Here is a 16,453-nt window from a genome sequence, read left to right as displayed (position 1 = left end):
TATCAAAATCGAGTCTGAATGGCACAAAATTTCCAGGAAACTGTGTGGCCTCAATGCAAATGTAAAGCCTACAAACAATAAATGTATAGCATAATTAATATTGAGTTATGCTGAAATGTATTTTTTTTTTTTATAAATATCACGATGCTACATGTACATGGACACTGCCCCAACTGCATAGAATTACCCAGTTAAGAAATAGTCACACTGTTGTGTTTATTATAATGTTGATAATTATGAGAACTTGATCATTGGAAATGTAGCATACACTATCACACATGAATTTCAATTCCTTTAAAAAAATGAAAATTCTTATGTTTTGGAGTATTTTAAGAACAAAGGTATGAAAAAAATAGAAGTCGGCATACAGAGCGTACATGCCTTTTATTCCTGAAGCGCCCTCTCCGTTCAGTAGTGGGTATAAAATATGTAGATAGCTTCTATGTTCGTGTTGATCACATCGTGCCCTAGCAGTATAATTGAATTGCATGCAATTCGCTCTTGCGTGATGGATACTGCAAAAGCCCAATATATTTTTTTATATAATCAGCCGTCGAATATAAAACTTCACATAGCAACCATGATAGGGTATGCTCTGAGATAGCATTACAGGTACTTCCAGCATACCTTTTTTCGGTAATATTTTGTATCTTCATCTTTATCCAACTGCAGTCGTGTTTTTTTCAGCATTATTTTATGAATGAAATGCATTGAATGTCTCCATATTAGAGCAAAAATTGACAGTTTCTTCGTGTTTATTGAAAGTGAAACAATGTTTTTATCTTTAAACTTACCCTTGTAAATTAAGAATTCTGTAGCATATTTTTCAATGAAAGCAAGAGCAAAATGTCTACTTTGTTTAAGCATTGATCTAACAAGATGTTCTGCCCACTGATTAATGACTTTCTTTTGTGAGTGATACATACACTTGTACAAAATGTACCTTTGCTTTTTTTTTTTTGGGTGTTTGCTGATCAATGTTTGTGATCAGTAAACTGGTATTCACATTTGTTTATTACTTTTCAGAGCAATTGTAGCTTGGTTCAATAAGCTTGTTATCTGATATTGAACTGACCTAATCTGGCCTAAGTTTTGATATCAAACATGCATAGAGGTATCATGAACAAATTACTTTCAATCATGCACCAAAGCTGATTAGTTAGATACCATTGAGTTTTTGAAAGTGTAATATTTTTAACAGTTGTTCAACTTAATTTCTTGATCATCACTCATCATTTTTGCTGAGCACTCTGGTTTTAATACTTTGGTATGATGATTAAAAAGAATACAGTGGATGTGATGGATAGGCATATACGTTGTATGTGTTAGCATGGATGCAAGGCCTGCAGCACAAAGTGCTGAATGATACCAGTGTAAAACCTTTCCTTGCAGTGCCCACCAGCTGCAAAGCCTAAAACATGAACGTTGGACAAATTTTGATTGGCCTTAAAGGTCCAGTTTACCTTTGGGAGCAGTGATTTCAAAAATGTTCAAGATATCACATTTGATACATATATGTAGGTCTGTTGTGTCACAAAACATCCTACCATATAACATTTTCGCAATAAATCCTAAATTATAAGGAGATATCAATGTTTTTCTCAACAAACCGTAACTGTATACGGTTTAGTCTGGAAACATTCTTATTTTAACTATTGTTCACATTTTGTGTATTTAACAACACATAACATCAAGTATACAGATTTAAATTTTTACAGTGGTTGTTTCTATACCTGACTCACATTTTAGAACTATTTTCAAGCACTAATGCTGGGTTTTTGTTTCATCTGCAAATGGTAAATTATGCCTTTAAAAAAGGCCCTTTTCATACCTGCAAGACTGGGAGATGGACAAGGGTGAGATGTGTGCAGTTTTCATACGAGACTTGACAGAAAATCGCGAAACCAGACTTTGTGACACAATATACAGTAGAAATATCCAAGTCAGTCCTGAGGTCGATTTCTTGTAACTTGAGCACATGTGCAGATGTCCGAAATGAGGCAAGCCAAACATGTGCACAACTACAATGTATTGTCTGCAAATTACAGAGCTCTTTCAAAGTTGACGCCTAATGAACAGAACATGCACTAGCAGTGCGTGTTGTCTGCAGTGCGCTGAATCCAAGTCCAACTCCACCTTTAACCTTCCACGCACCGACATTGTAAAATGGAATTAACATTGTAGATGATCTATTGCCTGTGCGATCGAGTGAGTGAAAGTGTGTGTAGTCATTCTGTGTGAGACTTTTGCCAGTTTCCTGGTGTAGAATTTCCGTCCATGTGGTTGTGACTCTTTTTGTGTGGCATGCATGCTCTGTTTTTACGTTATGCTTTCTTTATCTCTCATTGTAATTGATGTGTTTGTCTGTGTCTGTATGCTGCTGTTGATCTCTGGCACAGCTCCAAGATTCTTACCACCAGTATGTCATACCCACGATAACTGATCTTCCGACAGGGTGAAAGATGTTCCTCTTGTCATATTTATTCTAATGGGGTGTGTTATGTGCACCAGTGATTTGACTGCATGTGAGCAATTTTACTCGCATATTTAATTCTCATCTGTCTATGATGTACGGAAAATTGTTCTGAAAGACCTACTTTTGAGCATTTTATCAAAAATTTTCTTTGATGATGAATGAGTCTTGATATGTAGAATGTATGACTGACATAACTTAATAGATGACACTGTATTTATAGAGACCCCTGCATTATCTATTTAGAATATGAGTTGATAGCTTTGTAAGAAACAGTCATGTACAAGGTAGCCACCCTCTGCATGAGAGGTGTGAGAGAATGATTGCTGGGCAGGTGGTGTGAGATTGGATGCTGGGGCTTGAAACTTGGGCTGTAGACATGAAATTTGATAGGTCTGCTCATGTAATATGTTGCTGTGTGTGAAGCGTAAGACAACCACTACAACAAAATAATTCCTAGAACAGAATATCTGTATGTCTGTGTATGATGTGCTTTTATGTGTGTGTGTATGGATGCATGCATTTATGTGTCTTCATTGATTTGTTCATTCGTTCATTCTTACATTAATTAATTAATTCATTTTTTATTCATTCATTCATTCAGTCAGTCAATCATTCAAAATTCATTCAGTCATTTTTTTTCTCTTCATCTTCTTTCCAACTCATAATGACATATTATTCATCAAACTGGGCAGAAATCATAACTTTGGACCAGAGGATACAAAGTAGTTTAAAAGGTACATGCAGTCCCTACGTAGGTCCAGGGGCTGGACCCCAATCCCAAAGTACAGATCCCAAAGATCTTTCCCAGATCCAGAGGCCATTCAACTAGGTTGTTCCGTAGGTATACACTGTAGATACAGATCTAAAGATATTTCAGAATTTTGCAAGCTGTGGGTGGCAGTGGCAATAGTTATAAATGTGGCACTTCAGAGGTTAACAATTTTCACATTCAATACAGGGCTTGAAAGTGATGGTTTACCGTGAAAATGACATTTGAATCTGTGAAAATTGAAAAAAAGTCATAATTTGCACTGACTGTGAAAAGAATTTAATTGCATAACAAGCTATAAATCCCCTTTGATACACAGAAGCAACTTTGTGAAGATGAGTGGATTACACAACCTATTCATGATCTGGATATGTTAATTGTGTATAGGGCAAAATCTAGGTTAGTTTAGGTAAAAACTTAGCATAGTGAGGTTTCAGTAAGATACATTAATAGAGACTGACATCCATTTTTTTTTTTTGTCAAGAGTAACTTGCATTTGATGCTTTCATTCTCGATCATAATTACATAGATACAATGTACACATGAAATGATTATTGGGAAATTGATGTGCTTCATTTGATGCTGTCAAGATTTATTGAACATTGCATAATTTCTGTCATGGTGTTGAAAGCAACATGTTCATGGTGTAATGATAATGATAATTATATTGATGTTTGTCCATTGCATAAACAACTCTACCCCCATGATTCTTCAGTACAATGTATTTCAGGCAGTTGAATGCAAAATGTACACAACCAAATGACAGAAGAAAATTGAGGGAATCTTCAAAAGCACTCACAGGATTGCAGTACTGTATGTTAATCCACTCAAAAATACCACAATATATACAATTAGATGCAGGTGAACACATAAAAAAATTGCAAAATAGGTAGAGTTATCAAAATCAAACTCAAAATGATTAAGATCACATTTCAAGATACTAAGGGCGAAATCTACTTATTGTATCAACCAAAATGAGGGAAGAATATCAAGAAAATACTTCAGAATGATAATAGTACTGTGGTGTATACCATAGATACACACACACACACACACACACACACACACACACCTAAATTTCCTGAGAAATTGTATCTGGAAGGTTAATAGCTTTCAGAGCATGAACAGGTGCATAGGATTTTATAAAACACAGTATGATAAAGTATCACATTTTCATTGAGAAAATGACTGGTGGTAGTTCTTTTTGACATGCCTATACTAGATAATGGTATGTTATTTCAGTTTCTAAGTACAAATCCCTGAACCAAAATGAGGGAAGAAAGTGATGGAAATATTTCAAAATAATTACAGTACTGTAATGTACACTGTACATGCTTAGGCACAATTGTCAAAAGGAATTGTATTATGTAATGTTAAAAGCTTTCAGACAGACATGAATTTTACTGGGATTATGTAAAACACAATATGATACAGTAGCACATTTTCATTTAGAAAATGATTGGCAGTTCTTTTTGTCGTACTTACTAGATGATGGTAAGATATTTCAGTGAACAAGGGCAAAATCTCTCAACCCAAAAGAGGAAATAAAAAGAGGAAATAAGATGATAGAAATTTTGCAAAATAATTGTTATATACGCACTGTACATATATGTTAAACATATAGATATCACGAGAAATTGTATTTACAGTCTTAAAAGCTTTTAGACAGACATGTATATTTTGCCAAGATTACATACAGTATAACACAATATGATACAGTAGCACATTTTCATTTAGAAAATAATTGGGAGTTCTTTTTATTTTTTTCTACGTACTTATACAAGATTATGGTACAATTGTATGTTTACATATTTCACTTTCCTATTAAAAGGACAAAATCTCTGAAACCAAGCACAGGAAAAATCAAGGAAATATGTAAGAATTGTGTAGTACTGTACACACTTACACATATCACAAGAAGTTGTATTTACAGTTTTAAACACTTACAGATGGACATTAACATAATTCAAAGGTTTTTATAAAACACCATATCATACATTATTTACATTTCTTTGTGTCCTATTTTGCCAGATGATAATGTAATATTTCAGATGGTAAATGCAATATGTATTTTAACAAATTAGGGAGGAAGGGAATTATTACTTAGTTGAAGGATATTTTAAAGCTGTCATTTGCTTTATGAACAATGCAAGTTTAAAGGCCCGGTCACACTGCCCCAAAGTTGTGCAAATGCATGAATCACGCAAGAAATTTGGTTGTGCGTGCTTGTCCATCGAGAATTTTCGCTGATTTACACGATGAAAGTCATCGATGAATTGCGCAAGAACTAAGGAAAGATCACGCTAAAATCACTAACAAACCATGTACTTTTCGCGCATAGGCATGCAAAGGCCCCAAATAGGGCGAATTCGTAGTTGTGTGCGACGACTGAGGTCCACGGAAAACCATGCATAATCTGCGCATTATCATTAATGAACTGCATATGAATTCAATAGCGCATGATTTGCGCAGACGCAATAGTAGCAACATTTTCACGAACGATCACTGATATTCCACGCATATTTCGCGCATTGTTCATGTAAGAACTATGCAAACTACGTAAAAATTATGTAAAATAGTGCAATACCGCGTAAACTTTTACACAAAGCCGTGTTTTGAGCTACTCAAAACCTGGAATCGCGTAAAGCACCGATCCGGCGCACATCGGGGGACAACTACAAAGGTTCAACGTCAGACAAACTCATGAAATGCGCATATCGGGCATGTAACGTGTAAGGCTTGAATTTCTTAAATGATTCATGCGTTTAAAGGCATAATTTACCATTTGCAGATGAAACAAAAACCCAGCATTAGTGCTTCAAAATAATTCTAAAATGTGAGTTAGGGTTAGAAACAACCACTGTAAAAATTTGAATCCGTATAATCGATGTTACGTAAGTATTGTTAAATACACAAAATGTGAACAATAGTTATAATAAAAATGTTCCCAGGCTAAACCGTCTACAGTTACGGTTTATTGAGAAAAACAACAAAATCTTCTTATATTTTAGGCTTTATTGCAAAAATTTTATATAGTAGGATGTTTTGTGATACAACAGACCTTCACATAAGCATCAAATGTGATATCTTGAACATTTTTTAAATCACTGCTCCCAAAGGTAAACTGGACCTTTAAATGCAACTTTTGGGCAGTGTGACCAGGCCTTAAGGCAGTCACAAAGACAGTGAAAATAATATCATTAGTGCAATCAAAGTGCTCTTGGTGAAGGCTTCATGTGCTGTGGTGGTTGCACTGTTGCTTTCTTCTCTGACTTTCTGTGAAAAGTTTATTTCATCAGTTCTTTCTGGATCACCAGTTATTGTTGTCATGTAGCCACTGAAAGGGGTTATAGAATCTTCTGCATTGCCAATGTGTGTTGAGGGATGATGCACAAACTGGGAGCAAGATTCTGATGTTATTGGAAATGTTGGTTCGTATGAACAGCACTTGACGGGCAGAAGTGCATCCATCCAGAAGACCCATGTCACGTGATCATTTAGACGCACTGGTGCACCCTTGTATGGAATCTTTCTTGCATCTTGGAAGCAGTAGAGAGAACCATCTCCATCACTGCCAAGCAAACATGTGCAGTTAATCTCATTCAATGCAGCTGAATACTCAGTGGGTTTAATGATACAGTGTGGTGGACTTGGTGGACGCAAAACTTCAATGTAGGCGTCTTGATTGGAAAAGTGTCTTTTTCCATTTCTATCTTCCCTCATTGCAAATAGATATATTTGGCTATCCTCAGCATTGATATTGTGTATACGGAGAGTCACTGTCAAGTTAGTCGATGTTCTTAGAAAATGAACAGAGAAACGCATGCTTTGCTGAGGTGTAAGGCAGCCTGGAATCATGGTTCCATTTCTGCAGAAGAAACAGGAGGAGTAAATCAAGTGAATCTCATATTCAAAGGTAGAGTCACTGGACAGAGGTTGATTGAACTTCAGCGACACATCTCTCCCTTCGTAGAACTTGTAGACTTCCACAGCTAGACTGTAGCTGTTAAGGCACATCAGCGCTGTCGCAAGTGGTAGTACAAAAGGTCTTGTGATGCTCCCCATTTTGTGAACCAGATGCTTTGATATTCTGTTGGGAAACAGGAGAGAGGAGCCTTACCATCAGACATTCATGAACATCATTAAAAAAGAGTATTATTTATCATGTACTGAATCCTTTCTTTTTGTATTCTTCGGTGGGAATTTAACAGTGAAATGACTTACAAACTACAAAGAACTTGATAATTCAAAATAAAAAACATTTAAACTGAAATTTGTCCACCAACTTTACTTCTTTACTCAATCTTTCTCACCTAAAATGCTTAATAACACATACATATGCGTCAGTTTTTTTTTTTTTTTTGTCTTCAAGTGATATTTGTGCAATGTATTGATGCTAGTGCTGTTTGACAGTGTAGTTTTCAACTAATGAAGAGAAATGGGTACATGTATTTCCTGAGTAAAAGCAAGGTCCATAAAATAAGGGATTTATGGTTATATTCTATTCTAATGTTGATTACCCCTAGTATTAAGAAAATGATCCTATAGAGCAGTTTAATAAATTATAACTTTGCCCCAACTTGCTTCTAAAAAAGCAATCTATTAAAATTTATGTAAAAAGATTTTTTCCTTTTTTTTTCGGATGTGTGACACCAATGCTGGACTGACATCTGTGTACTAACATATGAAGATCAAGTAAGATGTTCATTAAAAATTTCTTCTTTTTCAACTGAAAGGCATGGTATTGATTAGAAAAAGATGATAACAGCCCTTGAATTTCCATTGAACACTGTATTTCATATCATTTCTAGACTTAGTGGTGAACACATATTACGTGTACCGACCCTTTTACTGTAGATATGCCCAAATGTATCAAGTTAAATTGTCTAAAAAAATTACCAATTGATGTGAACAACTAAGGTTATTTATCAACAAGCATGAAATTGGCTTATCATATAGCAGTGTACATGCGTAAATATGTATGTACATGAGGTATGCTACTCTGCATTGCAAGGATTACATTGTACCAAGTTACTGGTTTACCATGTTCATGTTTGGTGTGATGTCAAAACTCAGATGAATTCACTTCATCATAAAAGTGGACAATTTTTGTATACCTGTTTTTAATCTCTTAGAGGCATAATTTAGTGCATGTTTATACATGTTTATAATTTTCAAGATACACAAGTAGGAGTATTTCTGCACAAACAAATCTTGATACCTCCCCAAGTATTTGGTGGTCTTATTTCATCATTGCAAAAATATTCCATCTTTATACTACAGTATATTACAGTTGGGATGTAAGGTGTGCTAGCACAAATACCAGTACCAACTTTTTCCAACATTACTCATTGGGTTGAAACCTTGAAAATGAATTTAGAAAAATCCAGTATGGCCTTCAAAAAGGCCATTTGTATACCTGTCAATACTGAGGAATGGACTCTGATGACATGTAGTAGAAATCTGAGGCAGGAATTCATGAAACATAACAGCACACATTGACATCCGAAGCAATCCCAGTGGCAGTCCAGTATTTCAAGATGGCAGTGTATTTCAAAAAAAGCGGGTAGTGTTTAGTAGGTGGAGCCAATTGAGGAAGCATGCGCATTATTGCAAATCTTATCATTACAAGTACGGTCCAAAGTCCATCTTTGTTTACCCTGTAGCGTACTGCTGATTCAATGGAAGACATTGCTGTGTGTACATAAAACGTAGTGTACTCTGAATGGACATTGTATGTGTACACACTTGTATCAATGGGAATTATTAATATATTCATATCAGTAAAGGGGCGGGAACAGAATTCATTTGACTGACTTCATTCATTCAAGCTACATGTATGGCACAGTGTGCCTGGTTGATACTATTTGTTGACTATTTCTAGAAGGAGTAGACATCATTTGTCGTTTTCTTGTGTGGGTGGGTAGGGGGACCACTTCAACGGGTTGGGAGCCAAATGCTTTGAGATGAATGAATGAAGTGGGATCTTCTACATGTGTGAGTTGTGACTCTCTCACACGTGGGACTCCCAGCTGAGTGACAGAGAGCTTTGCCTCTCCCTAGAGGGGAAGGTATGAGTACACACAACATTGCTCAGTGTGACCTGGAAATCAAACGTTGTGCCTTGGATCTGTAGGCAATGCACTACCGACTGAGCCATATCACCACTCTATTGACTGAGTAGTGGTATGGGGAGGATTGTATCCGCACATTTATTTTCAAAATTTTCCCATTATTTATGTCACTGATAATTCAAGATTTGTAATCAGTTTTACATTGTCTATTATGGATAGTCCATTGTGTGTTTTTTTTTTTTTTTTTCGTGCATAAACTTTTTTACATTTTCAGTTTCTCTGTGAAAATCCCTTGACAGATTTTCACCAAACTTGGCAGGTAGCATCACTAGTCTGACAGGATTTTCAAATGGACACCAAGCCCCTGAATTTATATAACTAAGGATCTTTACAAATTTCCTTCTCTAGAAACAAAAAGGAATATACAATTGTAGCTTAATACTTCTCAATATATTGTTATTATTTAGTACATTTGAGACTGTATTTTCAAATTTCTTTGTGACTCATTTAGTGTGCAATAATTTTTTGGGTAAATTACTTATACCCCATTCTCCCTGTGATGGTGATGGTTGTTGCCGTGTAAGTCTTCAGTGATCATAACTTCTTTGTGTATGTGTTTGTGTGTGTGTGTGTGTGTGCATGCGTATGTGCATGAGTGTGTGGGGGGAGGGGTAGAAAAGGGGTGTTGGTGGTTTACTTTGTACACCTTTTATGCCCTAGTTTCTTTATTAAAGAAATGTTTTTTTTTTTTTCTCTTTCTCTTCTTTCTATGTTCCTACAGGATAAGTCCCAGGGTAGGAATGCACACTACAAGCTCACATCAACCGCCATGCTGTGGCTACAGGTTAGTAAGAATTATGAAAACTTTGGTTCAGAACCAAATTGGCATTAATAATACCACGGGTTGACCGGATTAGTGTCCTTTTTGTTGTCAACAGACAAGACAATCATTTGTGAGGGATAAAAATCATTCTTGTTTGACTTCAAGCAGTGTATTTGTGTACCTGGTATAATGCTGCCGCTAAAAGGCATAATGCATCACACTCCAATCATCGTTCTGGCTGCATGGTCGTCAAAAGCTTGGTCAAATCAACCCCAAAAATCCCCCCCCAAAAAAAAAAGAAAAGAAAAAAGAGGCAAAGCACATGCAGAGACAAAACAACACCATGGTGTTATAAATAATTCTCAAAAGAGCTATCAAATGTGCATGTCATTTATCTGATAAATGTAGTCCTATAAAAGTTGTACCTTAACCATGACATTGATACATGATTGGCATGTTAATGTTATCTATCACCAACAGACTACCAGGAGTGGCTCAGGGACCGTGAACCTAGGAGGCAGCCTGACGAGGCAGGTGGAGAGTGACATGCCAATCGGCAGCGGCAACACACACATATCCAACATTGGTACCTTGGTAGAGGTAAGGGCCATCCTTTGGTCCTGGATTGTAGTGGAAAAAACATATTCTGTTTTTTTTATTTTCATTGAACAAAGAATGTCTGTGAATGTTCTCAGTCATCCAGGTAAAGTATCTCATGAACTATATCGGTAAATCTGGTCAACAGGACTTACTTGTAATTTGGAGTAGCAACGTTTTATGTCCTCTCCGGGATGCTTCATCAGGCCAACTGATCTTTGGCGGCAATTGGTTGTTGACCTGTAACATGGTCGGGGAATTTCGGAAAGCGCCGAGGAATCTTCCGAGAAAATCCGTAGAATCTTCAGCCAGCATCATATTCCTGTCTCTTTCAAGCCTACCAACACATTGAGACAGAAGTTAGTCCATCCTAAGGATAAGACTGCAAAGGACCAACAAAACAACATGTTCTGTGCTATCCAATGCAAGGATGACGAGTGTGAAGAGCTGTACATAGGAGAGACAAAGCAGACCTTACCAAACGTATGTACCAGCACAGACGAGCTAGCTCGTCTTGATGTGGAGACTCTGCTGTATGCTCCCATCTGAACAGTAGTAACCACACCTTTGACAACAAGGAAGTGGTCATCTTAGACCGCGAGGTATGGTGGTTCGAGAGGGGAGTCAAAGAGTCCATCTACGTAAAAAGGGAGGAGCCTTCCCTAAACCGAGGAGGGGGCCTATGACACAACCGAGCCGGAGCCTTCAAACCGGCAGTTTGGAAGATTCCCCGAAAATTCCCGACCCCGTTGCGGGTCAACAACCAATTGCCGCCAAAGATCAGTCAGCCTGATGAAGTATCCAGGAGAAGAGGTGAAACGTCGCTTCTCCAAATTACAAGCAAGTCCAGTTGACCAGATTTACCGACATTGTTCATTAAACAAAGAACAAAGAAGAAACAATATGTGAGAACAAATTACCAACATCAGGTAGAGGTAGGGTCATCTCATGTACCCACATGATAATCTGAATAAAACCCAGATTTTTGTCCCGTTTTTAGCATTTTTTTGGCCATATATCATATTGTTGTGGAACAAATTGCCGAGGTAGACCACTTGGCAGATATGATGCCATCTAATACAACCATATTGATAACAAGATTTGACAATGGTCTCAACCTTTTTTATTTTATTTATTCTTATATATTTATTTTTTTTTGCTACTGCAGGAGCTGAAATGTTTTTTATCTTTGTGTCATATGGTCAAGAGATACCTTTTACTTCTAAAATATCTTTGTTGTTTCAACAGTTTGACTGGCAATGGCTGTATGTACAAGATTTGACAATGGTCTCAACCTTTTTTATTTTATTTATTCTTATATATTTTTTTTTTTTGCTACTGCAGGAGCTGAAATGTTTTTTATCTTTGTGTCATATGGTCAAGAGATACCTTTTACTTCTAAAATATCTTTGTTGTTTCAACAGTTTGACTGGCAATGGCTGTATGTATTTTGTTCTTTGGTAGATCTCTATCCATTCCCCCCAAATTTTCTGTTCCGCAAATTGATTGTCATTTTCACTTTAACCTTCTGTGTGCCAGGAACTTTGACAGTGTGTTCAATACCATGGGGTTTTCAGTGAAGAATGTCATGCCTTATATCCTCTCATTCTATTTTCTACTCTGTCATTGATTTTATGTAAAGGACATGGAAAACAAGATCAGGAATACCTTGAACCAGATCTACTTTGGCAAGACGAAGGACATCGTCAATAGTTTAAGGTAAGCACAGAAGGGGTGACTTGCAGCTGCAATTATGTCTTTGTTGAAACCATTGTATTCAATAGACCCTCTGGTGGAAGAAGTATTAGAAAAGTGCAATGTGGGTTCTTAACCTTTTTGAACCTCTGGTAAATTTTCAAATTTTTCATGTGGGTAGTTTTCATACTCGGTCATGTGAGATTAAATCTATGTGTTTATCATTAACTACTAAAACATGTAATACAAGTACAGTGGACTCCCGTTATAACGAAGTCCTCGGGACCGGCAGTTTTCTTTCGTTATAACGAAATTTCGTTATAACCGAATGAATAAACAATAAAAATACATAGAGTTGATAATGTTGCGGCCCTAAATTTTATTTCGTTGTAACCGGAATTTCGTTATAACCGTGTTCGTTATAACGGGAGTGCACTGTAATGGAGAAATCTAATTTGAACAAAATCTGGTTAACAATATATTGGAACATATTGGAATTGTGGCTGTATCACACTGGGATATGTGTTATTTCTACATTTACAAAGTGTTCCTCTGTTCATAGGAGTTGTCATGCAAAGTAATGATGAATGCATTGGATTTGTAAAAACAGGAGAATCCGTTGTTTATCAGGTTTTAAAGAAAGGGGAATTTATTGAAGAAAAAAGATACACAGTTTTCTGATTACCAGATTTGTTGGATATCGTATAAAAACTCCTACATTCAAGCATTCATGTAGTTCATTCTGTAATGGTGTCATACTACAAAAAATGAGAATTGTAAGCCTGCGTTGTAAGAATATATTTGAGAATGTTTAGGTGATTAAAATTCATTTATGACAAAGAACACAACTGCATGAGGCAGGCAACTTCTTTTAAAGTCATTCATAAATCTTTGATAAGCTGTATAGGCCAAAAAGTAGTTGGCAATCTGTACGTACATTTGTATATTAACACCCAGGAGTTATCCGTGCGTAATACGGGTATGTATTATAGAGTATACATGATGAATGAATATATTTATATACCCTCATTAGTTTTTGAGCTTTTAAATGTGAGAAAAGTGTTATACATTAATCACATAAACTTATGTTTCTTTTCCACCTCTGTTCATTTGAATGCTGTGCAGGTCAGTGCAGTCATTAGAGATGGCCGGCAAGCAGAGAGAGCTTAACGCTGAACTATTCAAAGCCCTCAAAAATAAGGGACACTAGTCCGTGTGTCTGTCAGTCCTCTTGTCTGTTTGTCCTCTCGTCTCCATCAGCATGATCTTCACCATGACAACAGATCTCCCATCCACCTCCCCCTGCCCCGCCCACCCCCATCCTCCAGTTCACTCCAATCCAACCCCTCTACCCTCCCTTCTCCTTCTACAAACATGCACCCTCCCACACCACCCCGATGCACACATATACATACACACATACACAAAGAGATCGGCTTCCATTGCCTTTTTACACCATCCCTACCCCCTGCTCCTCCCACCCCGATCCCTACCGGTGTCATCTCCAGTCGTCTAAAGTCGTCCGGAGTTACTTGAGGGTCGTCTGGATGCCTACCTGAGTGATGCCTGTGGCCCCCCATCTGTAATTCTGGCCAACGCCAAGCATGTTTTGCAGTGTCTACTAACAAGTGCAACTGCACGCGTGAAGGTGTCTGTTACGTAGTTAGCAGAGAGGCAGCCAAGAGATGGCGCTCTTTAAGGCCCTGAGGCGTTTATCTCGCCAGGTCAGCTCAGCATTGATGAGCCAAGCTGGAAGACTGGAAAACATTGGTTTGGGATGGGAGGAATCATTGGCTTATTCTTTTGGCTTTTTCAGTACATTGTAGTTCAACCCAAATTTATTTGATATGGGTGCCTTTTTGATTTGTAAGCAAACATCTAATTAAGAGAGCAGTAACACGTTCATTTCTGAACTGGTTTTTGCTGCTGCACTACCAGAGGCTCAAAGCAGTGGATCTTTCTTTTTCAACCATCAAGGTTCATATAATTGATCTAGTCCCTGCCTTCTTGATGAGAAATACCTAATGCTTGTATAAAATCAATGATGACTTTAAATGTGCTTCCATGATTAATTCAAGATTGTTAACTCAGTACACCGACATTGTGCTCCATTCCCCGTGTTACGTTTGAGAGAAATGCATGGGCGGATTGCCCTAAGTGGTGGATATTAGCATTGTGCATGTCGCTTACATGGAAATGGTGGTATTTTTAACCAGCATCCACTGACTTGGAGTGGGAATTCCCCGTGTGTTCTTTATATCATCTGGATTTGTGTCTGTACATAAGCAGATATTCTGCTTTACATTACATTTTTGTTTTGTTTACCCAATTCATTCCGGTTTTTTGCCATATGGCTGGAGATCATATTGCTTTTTTTTAACACAAAAAAAAGGAGACAGATTTTCTTATTGCATTGCAAAGATGATTAAAAAGCAAAGAGAGAAGTACATTTGCGAGGTTGTATTGGTTTGTGAATATTTCATTCCAAGAAAGAGAAGACGATATTTCTAACTATTGTAGGTAGTGTTGACATATGTATACTAAATTCCATTTTATTGATCAATTCATTCTATTGATACACTGTAGGGCAGTCACCTCCATTATAGTTTTCTGTCTTATATTATGAAACAGAGAACAGAAATAGCCTCGTTAGGACATGTGTGTTATGTTGTATGACTGGAAGCTTTTTTTTTAGTGTTTGTTTTCGATGTCATGAGAAAAACACAAATATACCCGTGTGATGTCGATACGTGGATGGGACATATGATAGAAAAGTCTGAACTTTGATAAATGTCGTATGTCTATGAAACTCAGAAAATTTCATTGATTGCACACATACATACAATATATACACACGCACTGTGTATATACAATGTATATGTGTAAGTAGGATTTCTGCATTTACAAATGTGTACGCTGATATCCTGGTTGCACTTTAGAGTATTTAAATTTCATATTCCAAAGGTGTATGGGTTTGTAAGAATATTGATGTAAATCTTTATTGACTTTGTAGTACAAAATGAGGAGTCCAGTGGTGAAGCATTTAAGTCCCTGGAATCCGTTTGAATGTTCTCGAAAATGCGTACACTGTAGATTTAAAGCTTACAGTTATTTTGATAAAAGATAATTTAGCATTAGATTAAGTTTCTCATGTGTTTTGTGAGGACACACACAGCCACATTCTCTCCACTTTATATACTTGATTGTTGAAATGACATACTATGAAAAGATTGCTTTCTACTGTATAATGTCTCCAATTTAACTTTGAATGGAATGGAATTCACTACACTCATAATGTGATATGTTTTGTGGTCAAAACATTCGTAACATTCTACACTTGCACGTCTGTATGTCACCATGCAAATGTACATTCCCCCGTAGAACAGAAGTCAAATTGAAGGAGAAACAAACGCTAAGATGTGTTTGACTGAGTGTTCAAATTTTTCAAGTCTGGTTTGGTGAGCTGCATGCACACATTTCTATGCAGAAGAGTCATCAATACGTTGATGTGATCTGTGCTTCATGAAGTGTTCATCCACGTAGGTGAAAGAGAATTGTATGTGATCAAATTGTGGGAATTGTAATTAACAATCCATGTAGCATGCTTGCACGCATTTGTAAGGATCAAATCAGATTGATTATCACATTACAATGTGTATGTTGTGTGCCCATCTAATTGTCAACCACCCTGAGGTAGTCTTACAAACATGCTACTAAATATCAAATGTGTGTCACATGAAGAGTTTACGCTTTGTAAGGGAAAAGTAACACTAGATTTCTCAGTTACCTCATTGAAATTGAGCTGGACTCAACAGACGTCAATATCCATGCAGGCAACTCTTGGCCCTCCATTGCTCTTTGGCCAGTCTGACTAAATTGAATTAATGTCCTCTCAGCATGATACGGAATTCCATTTTCAGTATAAAGAGATGCTTGAAGGCATTTACTGATTTGTGTCAGGAGGCAGATTTGCGATGGAGTGATGTTCCTCAACAATTACATGACAGATTTTCTTAAGA

At 36.9% G+C, this 16,453-nt stretch overlaps 2 protein-coding genes across 2 annotated transcripts in view; one reads left to right on the top strand and one right to left on the bottom strand.

Moving 5' to 3' along the window:
- The window catches only part of LOC140239201 (F-actin-capping protein subunit beta-like), a 191,202-nt gene extending 177,251 nt beyond the window's left edge, over positions 1 to 13,951 (top strand). The window contains exons 6-9 of the mRNA XM_072319083.1: positions 10,101 to 10,163; positions 10,623 to 10,742; positions 12,382 to 12,458; positions 13,560 to 13,951. Coding sequence (XP_072175184.1) covers positions 10,101 to 10,163; positions 10,623 to 10,742; positions 12,382 to 12,458; positions 13,560 to 13,644 — 345 coding nt within the window. The 3' untranslated portion in view covers positions 13,645 to 13,951. The remainder of the gene's footprint in view (positions 1 to 10,100; positions 10,164 to 10,622; positions 10,743 to 12,381; positions 12,459 to 13,559) is intronic.
- LOC140239085 (uncharacterized) lies at positions 6,420 to 7,310 on the bottom strand. The gene has a single exon (XM_072318981.1). The coding sequence runs from the start codon at positions 7,308 to 7,310 to the stop codon at positions 6,420 to 6,422; it is 891 nt and encodes a 296-aa protein (XP_072175082.1).
- Positions 13,952 to 16,453: the final 2,502 nt, after the last annotated feature.

Source organism: Diadema setosum, chromosome 15 (assembly GCF_964275005.1).
Source record: "Diadema setosum chromosome 15, eeDiaSeto1, whole genome shotgun sequence".
NCBI lineage: Eukaryota > Metazoa > Echinodermata > Echinoidea > Diadematoida > Diadematidae > Diadema > Diadema setosum.
The sequence above is the reverse complement of the archived record's forward strand: the minus strand, read 5'-3'. Positions and strand labels throughout refer to the sequence as shown.